We start from the raw sequence: 19,168 nt of genomic DNA on the forward strand, positions 1-19,168 counted from the left end.
AACGTCAGTGGGTAGCTATGTTAGCTGTACGCTGGCGGAGTTAAAACTGGTTTCGTACGGTGATTGGAAATTAAAATGAATGATCTGGAGCTCAGTAAATTATATGAAAACACATAAATAAAGAACACGACACAAACGTACTGTCATTATCTTTCTGCGTGTTAGCAAACCCCCCCCCCCCCATTTGATGTGCTAATTCTTTCTCATTATGTCTTGTTGAAGAGGTATGTTTTGTAAGCCTAATACATGAATGTAGGTGCAATCATTAACCTACAATTGCTGATAGTATCGATTATTTACCACCCAAGGTTTATTCATTTTCATATGATAGGTGTGCACATACATTTGTTCAGATATGCCGTTTATTTTTCATTTAGTAAATCATTATGAGCATTCTTACAATAGTCAAATATAGGTTTTGTATCTTGCTCTATTGTTGGTCAAATATACATTTTGTTCCTTGCTCTATTGTTAGTCAAACGTTACGTTTTATTCATCGATCGTGCTGAGAAGATAACACAACACGATAAGAATAAATAGACCCAAAACTTCAATCGTGTTGTTTTGGAAAATGAACTAGCAAAGAATATAAAATGATTGCTCCCTTTATACTTGGTATACTTCTATCTTTTTCGATGCTGCAGGTTATGATTGGTCGGCGTTTACCAAAGGTCACAGCTATTTGAAACTTACGTTGCTCGGGAATGGCGGATGAATTGAACAGGTGATTAACGTACCTAGGATTTAAAATTCAAACGATGAGCAATTTAAAATAGATATATTTTTTTGTGGATTGCGTAAACTTACAGTGCTTCTGAACAGACATTGTCGAGACACATTTTACTTTTGAGTTCTCACTTTCGATCCGGTGATTTTTAATATTTATAAGCGTGGAAAAGATGCAGATACAACACTCCGGGTGGGCAACGCTGACATTTCTGGACACTTAAAACTTAAGCGATAGCATTTTAAGTTTTAAGTATACGGTATTTAATTTTCATATCTGTTAAAATTTCTCGACGATTTTCTTATACGTAATACATCAAAGGAGCATCCACAACAGCTCCCCATTTTCGATCATATGATGTATAGGACAGGTTGGTTATGAAGTTTTTGTTCTACACCCTTGACACCGGTTTGATGCATTTAAAAATGTAGTTTTGAATTGACTCTTATTATTGTTTGTCGAACTCTACCATAGTTCCGCCACAAGGGGTTGTATCGTTGCTTACAATTAAGCTGTCATACAGGGGCCCTGAGTGGCCGAGTGGTATAAAGCGCTTTCCGTTACGGATCACTGCCATCAAACGTCTGTCTGCGTGGGTTCGAGTCTAGGATTCAGCCAATATGGGTATGTGAGAAAGATAGCCAGTAACTTCTCGTGGGTCGGTGGTTCTTCCTGGGGTTTTTCCGGGTTCTTTCTCCACCATTAATACTGGCCGCCATGCATAGCCTATCATGTGCTGAAAAATGGCGTTAAACCCCCACAGCAACAACAACAACCTGTCATACATGTACTATATAATAGCTACAAAGGAGGACACTCGTCCCCTTGCTTGGGCGACCTCTTTAAGAATAAACGCTGATATTTCAAGCTATGCTTTTGCATAGCTTAATAAATTTGGTACCGATATTTCGTTCAGTCATTCATCTGTATCCCTATCAAAAGTTTGACTTAATATCATACCTTTAAGGAATGCCAAATTATTTTCCCATGCTACCGCTCAACATGGCCCTGATCGCGCACACTTACCATGCAAGTGAAATCCTGCTGAATGGAATACTGTCCTGTTATTGGTTAAACGGAAATGGCGTCCTGTCTTTATTTATAACTTATTTTCATTTGGCCAATGAGAAGGTAGTATTCCATTCAGCGCGTTGTTTCTTGCGTATTAAGCGGGCATGATCAGGGCCATTTCGAGTGATAGTGTGGGAAAATGATTTGGCATTTCTTAAAGGTATGATATTAAATCAAACGTTTGATAGGGATACACAGTCGTATGCCGGAGCTAAATATCAGCGTTTATTCTTAAATAGGTCATGTGAGCAAGGAGACATGTGTCCTTCTTGTAGTTATTGTATAGTACGTGTATGACAGGTCAGTTGTAAGTAACGATGCGAGAAACATTTTTAATTTGGAGCATTTAATTATGTCAGCATATTTCTGGTACCTATTAAGTTACATATTATAAACTAAGCTCTCAGGACAAGTAATGGATGTTGCATGAAATAATAATCTTTGCTGAATGTGAGAACATTTTTATAAATGGTTCTGACCTGACTTTAGATCAGTGACTTTGTTATTTGAGCTATGGTTTAAGGCATGATAGCATACTTGCATGTGAGGACTCAACCTACCATCTTCTGTGTGTCTGTTGTAGCAGCAGGAAATAGTAAACATTAAAAATGCAACGTATCTCCAAAGATATGAATGAAATTTCCAGTTCATTAAAATTGTACTCTGATTCCTGTTTTGTGCAAAAAGTTCAGATAACTGTTCGATTCCCTTCTGCTCGTTAATGAATACATAAATGAAGAAAAAATATAGATTCAGAATATGAGTGTATATAATCATTTGTATCAGAATATACATAAATGAAACAGTCATTGGTCACCATGTTAAATGACTAAGATATACAAAAGTACATCCAAATTCTTTTGTTTTTGGTCTTTCACTGATCACTAAGGATGTGTGATGTATCATAACACTAAATTTAGATGAAGCAGTTTTGATTCATTATATATATATATCACATGTTCACATGCAATATATATCACATGTTCACATGCAATATTTACATGAGTAAAGATGCCAGCGGTTTTTTGGGTACCCGCCTGTTTATAAGCCTGGTAATAAAATGAACAACCGGGTACCAGTTAAAAAATGTATTCCAAGTTAAGATTGAGACACAGACTAACGATTAGAGTTTGAGGCACATGGTGTGTTCGCATTTATTCATCATCACAAGAGCTCGTATGGCTGCTTACAATTTACTTATCATACATGTACTACATAACAATATGGGGGTTACCTCTCTCCTTTCTCGCTCGACCTTTTTAAGAATCAACGCTGATGCGAGAAACATTTTTAATTTGGAGCATTTAATTATGTCAGCATATTTCTGGTACCTATTAAGTTACATATTATAAACTAAGCTCTCAGGACAAGTAATGGATGTTGCATGAAATCATAATCTTTGCTGAATGTGAGAACATTTTTATAAATGGTTCTGACCTGACTTTAGATCAGTGACTTTGTTATTTGAGCTATGGTTTAAGGCATGATAGCATACTTGCATGTGAGGACTCAACCTACCATCTTCTGTGTGTCTGTTGTAGCAGCAGGAAATAGTAAACATTAAAAATGCAACGTATCTCCAAAGATATGAATGAAATATCCAGTTCATTAAAATTGTACTCTGATTCCTGTTTTCTCGCTCGACCTTTTTAAGAATCAACGCTGATATTTAAAGCTAGACTGTCCTAACTTTGTGCCTGTCCATGGTTCGTGCGCCATTTATCTCATGGCTTAATTACGCTTGTTTTGAGATACTGATGACATTAAGCAGCAGAGGGGGCGAACAGACCAAAAGCTTTTTGCACAATAAGCCCTCCCCACGGAAACTATTCGATAGAGGGCTTATTTCGACGAAATAACCCTTCTATTCAGAATACAGGACAAAAAAAAATGTGTATTTCCGCTGATATAACGCGAGTTACTTCAATAAATCCGACTCGTATCCGACATAATTTCCACGGTGAGGTATCATCGAAAAATCAGGTGTAGTTTGCGCCCCCTCTGCTGCTCTACGAAATGAGTTTCCAAGAAAACATTTTTATGTCGCAAATAGTGTATCAAGGCCGACGCGGTATCGTGTCCGCGGGTCGTGTAAATTTATTGTCACAAATCCGTGCTGGTTTCTTTGAGCGCGACTAAAGAAATTCTTAAACTTATTAATATCCATATCGCCGCTACACCAGGTTTGATGAATATTTCTCAGCGTGTGAACATCAACTCCATTAAACACCGCAAGAAGATTACAGTTATCCCTGATTACTTTTGGTATTTGTGTGTAACGTTGAGTAACATAAATCACATCGGTGTTTTTATGACGACCCCGGGAAAATATTCTTGCAGGATTTTTTTGCTTGTCCAGCATCACATCATCATACACTACTAGGTTATTTTTTTCACCGTCGAGGTCTTCAACGGATGGCGCTTCTTCGATATCAGTGATAAATTCAACTACATCCTCGTCACTCAGCGCTTTTGCACTCTCATTAAAATCTTTTATAACATTATAGCATCGCTGATCGTCTACAGATGGTGCTACCAAATATAGCTTATCCCACTTCATCCACTTCATAATCAGGTTCAGCAACAACTGCGTTTTACCCGATCCTGACGGTCCAATGATAATCATTCTGATAGAATTTGGCAACACCGAATTATGCTTGATTGGCTCCCTTCGCCGCGTCGCAGAAAAGTCTGTAATTTCCATTTGTATACAAAGAATAATAATTATGGATCTATATTGTGTGAAGTGTCGGGCACGAACCCCTACGAATGATCTAACAACGGTTACAACAAAAAATAACAGACTAGCAACTTCAGGTACGTGTACGCGATGTGGCACAAAAAAATTTAAATTTCAAAAAAAAAACAAGGTGGTGACATTGCAGCCGCCCTCGGACGACTTCCAGGTACCCCTTGGGGAAAGTATCCCGGAGAAAAACATCTCCCAGGATACAATTACTGCGGTCCGGGAACACGACTAGATATCAGGCTTGACAGCAACGATCAGCCCAAACCCGGCGAGTATCCGATAAACGCTATCGACGCAGCGTGTCACATACATGATATTGCTTATCGAAGTAAAGATCTACAAGACAGGCATATCGCGGATGTGAAATTAATTCATGCCCTAAGCGCCATAAAAAATAAATCACTTAAAGAGTCGCTCGCTAATTGGTTAATAAGATCAGCGATGAAATCTAAATTAGTAATCGGGGCTGGATAATTAATAACCATGGAAGCGATTTATTATTCCCCAATCGGATATTGGAGAGGTAACTCAGCAATTAATAAACTCGCCAACGCGGCATCAGTAACACGCGAGGCTGCCAAAAATTGGCTATCAAAACAAGCAATATGGCAAATCTACTTACCGCCGCCGAGACAAATCAACTTTGCACATTTTGATGTTAGTATCCCCAATGAAGTTCATCAGGCTGACATACTATTCCTGCCTCATGATACTGTCCGTAGAAAAACGTACAAATACGCGCTAACAGTAGTTGATGTTGCTAGTAGATACAAAGAAGCAGAACCATTAATGACAAAAACAGCGTCCGAAGTCGCCTTTGCGTTTTCGCGAATTTATCAGCGAGGGCCTCTAAACTGGCCACGATTATTACAAGTTGATCCTGGCAAGGAATTTCAGGGCGCGGTGTCATCGTTGACAAAGCAGCATAACGTTACCATACGACGAGGACATACTGAAATTCATCGCGATCAGGCAATTGTTGAGCGATTTAATAGAACACTCGCTGAGAGATTATTCGGATACCAGTACGCGAGGGAATTTATTTACGATACACGATCTCGTGAATGGGTTGCAAGACTGCCAAACGTGATCCACGCACTGAATAATGAAATTACCAGAACAACAAACATGAAACCTGTAAATGCAATCACAAAAAAATATATACCCCCGATCACTAAAGTGATTCACGGACATGTTTCAACGCTAGCGTCCCCGTTGCTGGGTAATGTCACCGTTAGGTATTTATACGAACCCGGCGAACTCGAAGGAGGAAAAAAAAGGGCAACTGATCCTATATGGAGTGTTACCACACACAAGATATCCAGCATAACCAGATCAACTGGGAGAAACGCAATCTACAGATTAGATTCGACTGCTCCTCAACGCGGATTTAAACGCGAGCAACTTCAGGTGATTCCCACGGATACACAATTACCGCCTCGATCACTAAAGTGATTCGCACTAAAGTGATCCGCACCCTCTGCGTCGGTTACACTCAAGACAGGTCAACATCACATTTTCACGCGTATGACCGCGACTGCTATCTATTCTATCTACGGTGAATTGCCTTGGGTCGTTTTTCGAATACTGCCACAGCAATAAACAATTACAACTCGCACAGTGATTATTCTGCTGTTGTTGTAATTGTATTACAAATTCAACATCCAAACTTGGATCAAACTCTCTACCATTTTTTTTGTCGCTCTGTTTGTAACCGGCTAATTTCTTTCTTATTGTATCATCAGCGATTGAGCTGTCGTTGATAGCACTACCTAATACAATTCTTCGTAACTGACCCATCCTTGTTACTCTAGACACGGCCAAATAAACTAAATTTGACCACTCGATGCGATCATCAACAATCCAAACTGTTGTATCTGAAATGGTTAATCCTTGCGAACTGTGGATGGTCATAGCGTATCCTAGCGTCCACGGGGATTTGCTCATTTTCAGTGCCTGTTCAACAACATCGATGTCAACTGTGATAATATCATTTAATACTAAATTCTGTTTTTCTGATGTTCCAGGTATATCAACGTCGGTGTTCTGCAATCGTGTATCAGCTGGTCTATAACACAATGGCACTTTCACCATTGGAAATTTCTTCTGATGTAACTGAAATAACCGCTGCTGAAGTGTGTCCCTGACTATTTTTCTACTTACCACTATGAGATCATTCGGGTTCCACATTTCTTCGAAGTCACTCATGATCGTCTCTGGAATTATTTCGCGCATTATCTCACACTGAACTTTATCAGGTTGTAGTCTGATCAGCGCCTTAAACGTTCTTAGTGTTTCATCACGTGCTCGTATATCAGTGGTTATCTCCTCGTAATAGTCTACAAAAGTTTTCAGCCATGTGTGTGGTGATTCACCGACAAACGGTGGTGGTTGACCATGATCGCCGCACATAACAACTGCGGTATTTTTCTTTAACAACCAGTCCAAGAACTGTTTTAATGTTTCCAACGGGACAGTGTCTATCTCATCCCAGATGATTACCACAGGGATATACTTCGTTCCCATTCGTTCAGGTGTCCATGTGCCACCGCTGTATTTGAAAAAACTATGATACGTACACGCGTTAACACCCCGTTGTCGCATCTCCCTGGCAAGTCTATGTGTGGGAGTCAACACAATCATGTCAGAGTTTCTAAATAATTCTATAGCGCGAGTTGTTTTACCGGAACCACCAGCCCCGTTGAGATAAACTGTTCTATGTCGTACAACAGGATCGTACACAGACGGGAGCAACTTTGTTGCCGACGAAGTTGTCGTAGAAATTGAAAATTTCCCAGATATTTCTGCACCGCGATACTCATCCTCGATTTCAACATCAGCTGATTCACAATATCCATGCAACATTTCATTTTTTATTCTCCATGAACCCCATGATGAATTACCCGGTATAACTTTATTCAGCTCCGCTAAGTGTTTTTTGTCGATGTAGAATGAATCCGTTGCAACTCTCACTGCCGCAGTGGGGAATCTATTAATCATCGACAACAAATTTATGCTCACATAAGCGAGCATCGAAGATCTCAAATGTGTATACTGAGATGATTCTCCGTCGATGTAACTAACAACAGTTCCTAATTTTTTCCCGTTTGACAGAAACACGTCTTCGCGGGTACAAAACGTATTATTCGTGGCGGCATCAGCGACAATAAGATCCAATTCGGCCTCGTCCATGATTAATCGACTATGATGTAGTTTATGATCATACGCTCCACCTTGAGTAAATTTTCCTATTATTCTTCGTCCTAGATCTTTTGCGGCGCTTTCATCAGTTTGGGAAATTTTATTTCCAGGAGCTCTTTCGATGATAGTGTCGATAAACGATTCTGGATATTCTCGGAAATTTTCAATTTCTGGTGCGCTAGCGCACTCAACGGTGACTTGCGGAGTTGGCAACCAAACTTCGGTTTGACGATCATAACATATAATCGCGTTACTAACCGTCAACGACAGAAGTATTTGACTGTCAAGCATGTATCGTAATAACACTATCGGTGCCCATCGCTTCTCAACGAAATGTTTACCAAACCAAGCATAACACACAGGATGTAAACCTGTAGCGAATTTAAACGATGATACACAAGCAACCCCGGTCAGGTCAAAATCAGGTAATGGTCCGTTCACGGATACTCTTGTCATCGAGCTTGTAGGATGACCAAACCGCGCAAAATACTCACTGCATTCTCCACGCCCAAGAAAACTTCCTGGATAACATGCCGTCATATCCACGGATATCATATCGCGGTGATCATACTTGGTATTCCACAAACCACCGTGTCCGTATTCGACACAACTCTGCTGAATATCCTCGAGAAAACTTTTCGGAGTTGGTTTCCATGAATTTCGTTCTCGGGCTATATGAGTGACAACACCTGGAACAGTAAAACACTTTGTCAGTAGCGTATCAGTGTCCCGCGCATGATATTTTTCTGCGAGTTTTTTCATTTTGTAATGTAATTCCGCTGTTCTGAATACCTCCCCGCTGGGTCTCACAAACTGATCATACTCACCTTCGAGGTCACTTCGGAATAACCACAACGACACTGGATCGGTTTTACTTATCTGATAAATAAAATCAAACATAGAAATCCGAGGACTTTCACTTCGAGTTTCACCATTATCGACTTCCAACTCGGAAACTCTTTGAGTTTCATAATACCTTACAACACGGTCTCGAGGAAATATCCTAACCGAATCAGTCCAGGCGTGACTGTTATGATCGATAATAGTTATTGGTGCTCCACGTGACTCGTATTTACTCTTGTATAATACCTCACCGGTCAATGATAAAACCGTTATAGGAAATTTTAGTGATCGTTCGAGATCGGCAACATCACTTATTGACGCTCCATCGCGTGCTACTTTTGCCGCCCATGCTGCTATTTTAGCCTGTCTTAGCGGTGTTAGGCCATTCCCTCGTGCTGCATTTTTAAAATGTTCCGTTACTCGCTCGGCTACACAATTCAACCCTGAGGATTTTATCCCGGGAAACGCAAGCGTTTCTGACTCTGTCAGCGACGATGCCAACTCTGACATTTTCATCGGCGAGAGTTTATCAACACGTGGTTTCTTCATCGAATAAATTCCATAAACGACTGCCGTCACAGGATACGCTCTAGCATAATACGGTGCATCAACACCAACAAGTACTCCCGGGTTTGAGTCTTTGGTTAACAGAATGGTTTTCCTACGGGAATCAAGAACAGGGTCTAGTTTGTCTTTGATAATCCACGTTATTTCATCTGTTTCATCGTCTTCGACACCAACGATAAATTTTATCTGAATGAAATATTTTTTATCATCGAGATAACCAATTATGTTACGCGCGATTGTGTCGTTGATGGTACCATCAATGATTGTGTTTTCAGAACCGTCGTCGTTTTCAGAAATGATTTTATATGTCGACCACACATGTGCGGCACCATCACGACGAAATTCTTCCTTGGCGTTCTTGATAACACCAAGTACTGCTCCGAGTTTTCGTCGTCGTCGATCAAAAGTTAACCGGTCAAGATCGAATCGACCCCGACCGAATTGGAAACTTCTAGGTTTTATCCTAGATAGTTTTGAGAAGCTCATTATTATAATTAAGACAAGTATTTAAATAGGCAAAAGTGTTATATATAATGAACCAGTGCAAATGGATCAGACTAAAATCGACCACACCGTGTAACAAATCATGTAGAGGTGAATACTGCGGAATACATGCTCAGCAAGTTCGTCGTGGAAGTTCAGGACCAACTCCGTGTATTCGATGTGGTGCTGGAACACGAGGAAAAACACAATTGTGTTCACCATGTGGTGGAAAACGCTATCGAGAACTAAAACGTTATTACGATAAAAAAAACTGTGATAACTCACTGAATTTTTCCGAGCATGATTACATAAATAAGTTTTCAGACAAATTATGAATTAGACAAATGATTTGCTTGTAATATAATGAATCAAGAATTCGTCGCACAACAAAAATTTGTTGCACAACAGGAATTTGTTGCACATCCAACTATTAAAAATTATGAAGCATCACGCGATGGCACGGTACGACACCGCCGACTAAAGAAACCAGTCGGTTATGTAACCAATACTGGTTATCGTCTATTTACTGGCCCCGCAAAAGAGAAGTATTTATGTCACCGTTTCATCTATGAATGTTTCCATGGACTGATCAAGGATGGTTTTGTCATTGATCACATTAACGGTAACCCTCTTGATAACTCCGTAGACAATCTTCGCATGGTCACCCAGAGCAAGAACTGCTTGCTGGGTAAAACAGGGCGTTGTAAAAAAACTGTAAGACCGGTCCGGGGTCGTAATACACAGACCGGTGACGAAATAGTATTCCGGTCGACATGCGCCGCCGCGAAGTATTACGATATTTGTTCACCTTCTGTACAGAATGTCGCAGCTGGGATTAGCAAAACAGCATTTTCAAAACGACTAAAACAGAAGATCACATTTTGTTACGTCGACAACTCGGAAGTCAAAGAAGTAGAAAGTTAATGACTTCCATGGCAATCTTCGATTGCTCAGAAATGTGAAACATTTCCATATTAGATAAAAAAAATAGTATAATATATATGAATTACGAAAACATAAGAATCGTAATTGATGAAATTCAAAAATTGAAACAGCGGGGTTTTAATATTTTAACAGACCCGGCCACAGTTATGTCGGATTTTGAATCCTTGAATGAGCTATCAACGAAGAAGAATACTCTTCCTTCCCGATACAGGTTCATTAAAATGCTGCAAAATTGCATTTATAGATCACTTGCCGAGATCACCAATGAACAAATATCCGAATTTATTCCACTGACGCGTGCAGTTGAAAGTATTCGTCGCACACTATCACACGAGTATGAGACTCGAAAATTAATTAATTCCCGAGTACGACTGCTAAAAAATCAAATAAAGAATTCCGACGCGGCAATCTCAGAAATCAGAGATTTCCACGATTGCTCTGAAATGCAAGCATTTCCAGAAATGCAAGGACTTCTGGATACATTAAGCATTTCTGGAAATGCTTGCATTTCTGAGAAGTCAGAGACTTCCCTGGAAGTCTAACGTGAAACGCTAGCGTGAGAAATGTTTCACATTTCCGCGGAAACACCATTGTGAGTTTACAAGGGTAAAAAAAAAGTATTATTTTTTTTTGTCTTTGAAATTCTACTATGGAAATGCAAGCATTTCTGGAAATGTGAAACATTTCTCACGCTAGCGTTTCTGGGGAACCCCATTGGGGTTCTCATGCAAGCATTTCTCAGGAAGTCCAAGGGACTTCTCAAGTCCTTAGATTTCTCAGAACTCTTTGAGTTCCCGAAAACGCTAGCGTTTCAGGATTTGCTTGAGTGTTTCTGCGGAAATACATGAATGAGAATAGTTCATGATGTGTTCTTGGTCACAAAAAACTGTGATCGTGTGATACTTCTGTAACTGTTCCTGTTGCGGCCGTGTCAACAAGAAGTCTTCGTTGCCGTGGTCGTCAACGACTTGGTCGTCAACGACTATTTCGACATCCGAGTACTGTTCCGGGAAATCAAATGCGGTCCTGATTGCCGCGTTGAGAATTTGTTTGTCATGTATGCGAACTCGGACATGGATATACTCGCGCATTATACACAACTGCAATTTTTTTAAATGAGAAGTCTTAAGACGAAAATCCATTAGGATTTCACCAGCAGGTTTATACTCACAGTCTCGCCACGCAGGTCCAGCAGATTCCCGCGTTGGTCGACGAGTTTGAAATTTATCGTTGACAACCACGGATTGGCACACCGCAGATAGACCACATTGATTGGTTCTTGCACAATCAGAAAACCAGGAGGGTCTCTTGGTGTGAACGTATACAGGATAAACCCCTGCGTGGCCGTCGTTGTGTCAGCGCTAGCGCTGCCAGCGCTGTAGCTACCGTCGATGACGTCACATACAAGATTGACCGCGACCACATCTGTGATCGAAACGATCCCGGGTGAGATGTGTCTGCCATCGGATGCTGTACTGTTGTCGTGTCTTAAAATAACAGGTTGTGGTTTTGTTCGCGCGTACGCGTCAGTGATATCCTTGTAGGATTCCTCGATGAGATCTTGGACTGATTTTCGTAGCGCAGGTGCGTTATATCCCGGAAAATTAAAAGTTGGAATATCCTCCACGCGGATATTATGCAACGTCGCAAATTGTAATCTGGCATCGCCCCCCTCCACATCCAGTAAAACCTGAATTATTCTTATTCTTATAATTTCCATCGCGGATGCAAGTTTGTTTAGTTTTTCTATGGTGGTGATAATTTTATCGCGAGAACTGCTTGTGGAAACGCTAGCGTTTCTAGTTCCAGGACTTGTTAAATCATGAGTATAATCTTGGAAATATCCTCGCAGCAGCTGTAGGTGTTGTTGGTGTGCTAGTTTGATCGGAGTAAATAAATGAGATTCTATATAATCTAGATTGTGACCGCGGGTACCCCCATCACGGGTAGGTACTTCTATCCACCTCCCCCCCCTTAAATAAAGATTCTTTCCTGCCAGTAACTGATCTGCAAGGAATAAATAATCGCCGTACTCGAGGTCGTGTAGTGCTTCTTTGTCTGTCATAAAATCCGATTTTTTAGGCTGACGTGGAGGCGTTTTAACCTCGACAACGGGTCGTTCTTGTGGCCATCCTAATACTGTTCGAAGAGAGCTGTTATAAATATCCACGGCGTATCCCGGTGTTGAGATTTCAATGACCGCAGACAGCGTTGGTTCGTGCGCGGCTATAGATATTTTGGCTTCCTTGCCGGTGATTCGTTTTATTTGGCGTTGTATCTCATTGTTGATTTCTTCGATCTGATAACTCCCAGTGGGTAGCGTAATTGTATCCCATTCAAGTTCACGTTGTTGTGGGTCCGCGCTGGGTCTCCCGAACACAAACGAATTATTCGGCTGCTGACCGGAAAATGATTCCGACCTGACATTAGGCCAGCTGTGATACACACTGAGCTTTGCTAATGCGATTTCGTTCACGGCAATTGGAGTTCGAAAATTAATGCTGAATTCTGGTGTCGTCGAGGACACTGAGATCATTGTGGTCCTTACCGGTGTTGTGTTTGTGACTATTTGCTGAAGCAGTTCCTGTGGCGTTGCCGTTGACATTATTTATTTGTTTAGTTTTCAAATAGTCATTGTACACATCTGACATTAGTTTGAATTCAGAATCTGATATCGACGTAGCGTCGCTGGATTGCACGTCTAACGATGATGATATCAGCGATGATAATTTCTGATATGCTGTCGTGGCTGTATTTAATTTTGTCGTGTAATCGTGTAATTTTGTGACCGCGCACGAGGATATTTTTTTTGCTATGATGCCGAAAACTCCTGCTGTTGCTGTAGCAGCGGAAACAGAAATCGTGGCAGCGACTACTGCAGTCACTGGAGTGACCGCTGATAGTATTACTCCCGCGGATGCAACAACGGCGGATACTGAATAAACCATAACGTCTAACACTGTTATGCGTCTGCGGTATTTTTTTACTTTTTGACTGGTTACTTCGATGACAGTTTTTAACTCAGATTGCCACTCACGGACTTGATTATATCGATATTGTTGAGCATCTGGAAATGTTTCGGATTTCAACGTTGACATTATTATTTAAAAATCGCTGCCGATTTTCAATTACGCGGTGACCAATTGAGGCGTTTCTGCGACGAATTCCAAACACCACCAGTAAGATGTTGCGGTTAATTTCTTGTCTGCGGCTTCAAGTATAAATATTTCTTCGGTTCCGCTGTTTAGTATTATAGTTACAACCCCGGAATACTTATCGGTGGAATGTCTCCAAGGATATGTTGTGAAGATTTCAAATTTAGCGGCTGAAAACACAGACAACCTGTACACGCCAGTGACCGTTGCTGTGTATTTGATAGTGTTGTTTTGTTGTGACCATGTTGCGAATCCCGATGATACCGTGAATACGATGTTGGTGATATGCCCGGGAGTAACTCCAGTGGGAACTTTAATCAAACTGGTTTTGTTAACGATCTCAGGAATACCCAATACGATATCCTGCTGTGTTTGTTTGATCGTGTTAATGTTATTTTCTATTATCTGAATTTGATCTGAAAAACTTTTTTCCGTTCTGACTACACCTAACCGGGTATTAATCTTATTGATATCGTTGGCGTTATTAGTAACATTTGGTATGATTTCAGAAAGTTTTACGTCGACGACTGGAGGATCCCCAAAGAACTTATCCACGGTCTCATCAGTTTTTGAGAAGTTTCTTCGAAGTCTTGTAAACGCGCCCACGTGAACATCATACTCTGCACGCAGCGTATTTAGTTTACCGTTGACGATGTCCACGTATTGTTTGTTTGACGCATCCTGGTCGGATTCGGGATTCGCTAACGCGGTTATTTTGTTGCCGCTCATGCTGAGTTCACCGGTCATTACGTCGCCGGATTTTGTTACTTTGTCGCTGACTAGGTCAACAACGAGTTTGTACTGCGCGTCGACGTATTGTTTGTTTGCTGCATCGTCGTTCGAGGCTGGATCTCTGAGTACGGTTATTTTGTTTCCATTCATGCTGAGTTCGCCTGTCATCGTGTCACCGGCTTTTTTCACACATTTATCAACGCCGCTATCAATACTGTCTTTGATGCTTGCGATTGATATGTTCGAGTCCTTGATCCGGCCGCCATCACTAAATGCAACGAAGTTATCCTTGGTAGCTCCAAGAACTCTGCGAATTATATCATTCCACTTAATGTTGCTCGTTCTTAGTTTTCCCTGCTTGTCCTGAAAAATAGCAACTTCATCTGGGTCAACTCCAGCTATATTCAAAAGATTATCGACTTCATCTCGGGTCGCATATTTTGAGAGATCAACACCTGTGCTTGGTTTACCTCCTCGTGTGAAAGGTCTTCCGTAAATATCCACCATTATTCTTATTGCTGTTTTTCAAATGCGTGAGAAGTCCTCAGAAATCGGAGATTTCCAGGGACTTCCGGAAATGCTAAGCATTTCTCGATGCGGTATATTCATACACTACTCGATGCGGAGACGTTGCTGGATTTCTTGAGATTGCATCAAGAACATTTAAAACCTCGTTCCCACAAATGGGCGGATCAATTAGTGTTTGCGTTGGTAACGTCGACTGCCACACTGGAATTGAAAATCCTTTGGATTTCTTAGAAAATCTGCTGACATACTTGAGAAACTCAACTGGCGGTGCTAATCCGTACGAATCAAAATAGATAATTCCACGAGGATCGATCGCGTAAGCAACCCAGTGAGTTCCCGGACCATCTTTGTTGTCGAGATTAATAATTCCAGTTTCCGGATTCCGCGGCCGCGTCGGTAATTGATCTCGCATAAATACACCCCGGAAATGTTTTATACGCAATTTTTTAACAGCATCGAGTAAATCAAAATTGGACGCTGGGCGCGTCAACGCTGGAAGCGTTTTTAAACCCGTTTTGGATACCATGATGCGGGAGTTCCTGGTAGTCTTAGTCCGCGTCCCTTTTTTTTCTTGTATCCGCTCCCGGTTGACTTCTTTAGTGCCGCCATTCCCAGAGCTAACATAGGCAATTTTGCCATATTGGGGATAGGTAAAGACATAATCCTCTTCATGCTGGGAGATGATGCAGAGAACAGCGCTGGAAGGCCCTCAAGTGGGATATTACCACCCGTGGTGCCCCGGTTGCGGTATCCATTTCCAGTTGCTTTCTTTAGTGCGAGTCCAGCTGCGGTTCCAACTGCACCTAACGCTGCTGCCTTTGCCGCTGCGCCAAGTAATCCTGGAATTGCAGCGGCGAGTATTGGGATAAGCGGAAATATTCCACCGGTTTTAGTCATGTCTTTGATAGCCGCAACAGAAAAATCGAGTCGTACACCGGTTTTTGCTGCTAACGCCTTATTAAAATGTTTAAGCTGAGTGGCCGTCAATGACAATTTGTTTGGACCACTACCGAGTTGATCTCGTTTCAGTGTTATTGATGTCCCGCACGTGATTGCGTGTTTCGATTGCAATTTCTTTGTCTGACCGGAAGTCAAGGTGACGTTAACGTGGCTGTATGACATTATATTTCAAAGACTGAATTTAATTAGGTTACATATTCTCGACTGGAGCGTCAATGACCCTCATTCGTCCGCCAACACCTTCAAGCAGCATTGCTTTATCGGAGAGTATAACCGCGACAGCTCTAAAACCACCAGGAATTGCAGGTGGACCAGCAACTGCAGCGGGAAACTCACCAACGTTAGCCTTGAAGTGTATATCAACGACAGATTGTTTTGTTAGATCAAGATGTTCCAACGAAAAGTAATAAATCGGATACAGCGTTGTAAAATCCAACTGTGATATCTGCAAACCCGTGTCAATATTTTGATCGCGTCCCATAAATGTCATTAGACGATGATACGCACACGCAACTTGATTATTTTCAAAATTTATCACTATATCCTCGGATGGTTCTTGATGTCCGTTTATTCGCAGCGAAACCTCAGAAACAGCGAGTTTATCAAATATCATATGCGATCGGGTTTGATTATTTACTCTCGAGTTAGCCTGAAGTGCTATGAAAATATGTCGCGGTGCTGACACACCCTGCTGTGATGAGATATGCCACGTGAATTGTCCAACACCAGCACCTTGAATAGAATCTGTTGTTGTTGTTAACCATGATATCAGTGATTTACCGCCTGTGTCCATAAAAGAGAGTAACCGTTGCTCTTCAGCGAGTGATGGAGACATTACTGGCATCCACAACGCAAGCTTTGATAATATTACTTTACCGGCAGCGACAGCGGGATCATCGTCTCGCCAGATAGCGTCGTTGTCGTCACCTTTTCGCACAAATACAACTGTGTGCTTGGCTCCAAAAATAACCTTTCTGACATTTCTGCAGAACCCAAAGATGTGAGACAATGGAATTGCGCATGAGAATCTCCTACGTACATCCAATAACATTAATTGACGTGTTTTAAATCCTAAATTATAATTATGGTTGGGAAATGGTAAATCTTCAACAGCAGCAGCAACAGGAGGAACAGCACGGTCAACTGGTGTTCTCACAATGCTAGGTCTACCATCTGGTTCATCGTAATTATCCTTAGCAAACATCATAGTCGGACCAGCCGATCTGGTGTAATCATCTGAGTATCGTGCTAATCCGACGATTGTTGTGGCAACGTCAACATTATCCTGAATCGTTTCAATTTCCTTTCCATCGATGCTATATGAAGCACTTCTGAATAGCGCCATGATGCCGTTATTAACAAAACCAACTTGGATATTAGCGTCGTATGGTGTATCAATAGGGACATCTGTTACAATTTCCCCCGTGACTTCAAGAAATGCTTCAGCGGGCAAGAAATATCTACTTGTATCATGTACTTGTAATTCAATTCGCCCCCGTTGATTGGCTGATCTTGCTTCGTAAGAATAATACTGATAATCGCGAACAGATTCATCTTTGAGCGTTGGTGCTTCCATATCAAATGCTGGATCAGATACGCGTTTAAACATTTTATATAAAATTATTGTCGTCTAAAACGAAGACCACTTCGGGAAATTCCACTTCCTGATATCAGGCTCGTATTTATTTGTTCGGGTATTTGGGTTACAAGCTCTGCAAGCTTTTGATTGGCAGCCTGATTTATTACTTTACTGACGTCCGCGGGCATAAGTTCAGTACTGGCCAGTTTCACCGGTGGTGGTTTTTTTGATCTGCGAATTAACCGTGACAGTCTGTCCTTGATTGACGCGAATGCTTTCCCGGCGAGATCACCAACAGATCCAAGGGCTTTATCCTTGATAACATCAATAGCTTTCATCGACAATTGTTTTGCAATCGGTAATGCCTTAGGGGCTATTCTTGAAAACAAACCAGTAATTGTATCACCGAGACCATCTCCGTAGGTTGCTCTGTAGACTGGTAATCGCGAGTTCACTACGCGGACTTGTAACACACGAGCGTGTCCGGGTTGAGAATTGTGCACGATCATTTTATTTAATTATTGTTTCTCTAACTAAATTTACTAGTCGCTGTGGTAACCGTCTGCGAGTTCATCAATGAGTCCCCGGTAAGTACCAATATCCATAATTTTGCGCTGAAATAATCTTTGACAGATATTCGCGGCTTCGTTTATGATTTCGCGAGAGTTGTTTCCGGCACGTCTCCCCCCGATGAGAACTTCCAATCGTGATACATCATCGATGATATTATTAGGGCAGGCAATAAAACCGGATCCTAAACCGGACCCGGATATTTCTCCAGGGTCAGAATAAAATTCCTCCTGAGTGTCTCCCTCATCGGGGGATAATTGTGGTTGTGGTTTTTGTTGTCGTTCCTTTATTAACTCTGTCACTTTCTCATTAAATTTTATATAATCAGGATTGTCTGCATCAATGGGTAAATCATGGCTACCGAAATATACCGCTTCTGCCCAATCATCGAAGGTGTCAATTTTTTGTTTACGTTTTTTTCTTAAAAAGTCTTCTCTGTTATTAAAATTATTTAAAACAAAAGTGGGAAGATCCCACTTCCTTACTTCTATTTTATCAAGACCGATTTTCGTAAACAACCCCCGAGGAGTTTCTTGTTGAGTCTGCTGCAACGGAGGAGGAAGTTGATACTCTCTCTCTGGTTCCTTTGTTGTTGTCGTTGTGCCGGCTTGTGGTTTAGCCACCTTTTTCAGCGTTGGTTTCTTATGCCGTTTTGTCTGTCGCATTTGGATATCATATCGATCTGTTCCTGACATGTACTCTCGATAAAATGCATCACTGGTATCTAACCGTTCGACGTTCCGTTTTATTTTATAAATCCCATCGAGAAATTGTTGTTTAGATACCTTTTGATTAGGATCTTTTATAAACTTTTCTCGAGAGTGATAAGCCCTAGCAGCGTCAGTGCCAAAAGCAATTACTTCATCTCTATTTCTGACTGGACGATTTTTAATTTCATCCACAAACTCTTCAACGAAATCCGTTTTATAATTAAATCCCTTGATCGGTTTCGGTTGAGCCTTCTTAAGTTCTTCTATTGCCTGAAGAAGACTTTGTTGCGGTTTATCAGGATCAGGTTTTCCTACGATAGCTGTTGTAACCGCCTTGGTAGCTGCTGT

The 19,168-nt window shown here is 41.2% G+C and overlaps 1 protein-coding gene across 2 annotated transcripts in view; it reads left to right on the forward strand.

The window, feature by feature from the left end:
* The first annotated feature begins 650 nt into the window (after positions 1 to 650).
* LOC149774649 (PAS domain-containing serine/threonine-protein kinase-like) overlaps positions 651 to 19,168 on the forward strand; it is an 88,958-nt gene continuing 70,440 nt past the window's right edge. For both annotated transcript variants that reach the window (XR_016416780.1, XM_089945010.1), the window contains exon 1: positions 651 to 724. Coding sequence is in view for 1 of the 2 variants with exons in the window: in XM_089945010.1 (XP_089801136.1) it covers positions 705 to 724 (20 nt within the window). In the remaining variant the exon portion in view is untranslated. The remainder of the gene's footprint in view (positions 725 to 19,168) is intronic.

Source organism: Sinohyriopsis cumingii, unplaced genomic scaffold (genome assembly GCF_028554795.1).
Source record: "Sinohyriopsis cumingii isolate HCF-2022 unplaced genomic scaffold, ASM2855479v2 utg000160l, whole genome shotgun sequence".
Taxonomy (NCBI): domain Eukaryota; kingdom Metazoa; phylum Mollusca; class Bivalvia; order Unionida; family Unionidae; genus Sinohyriopsis; species Sinohyriopsis cumingii.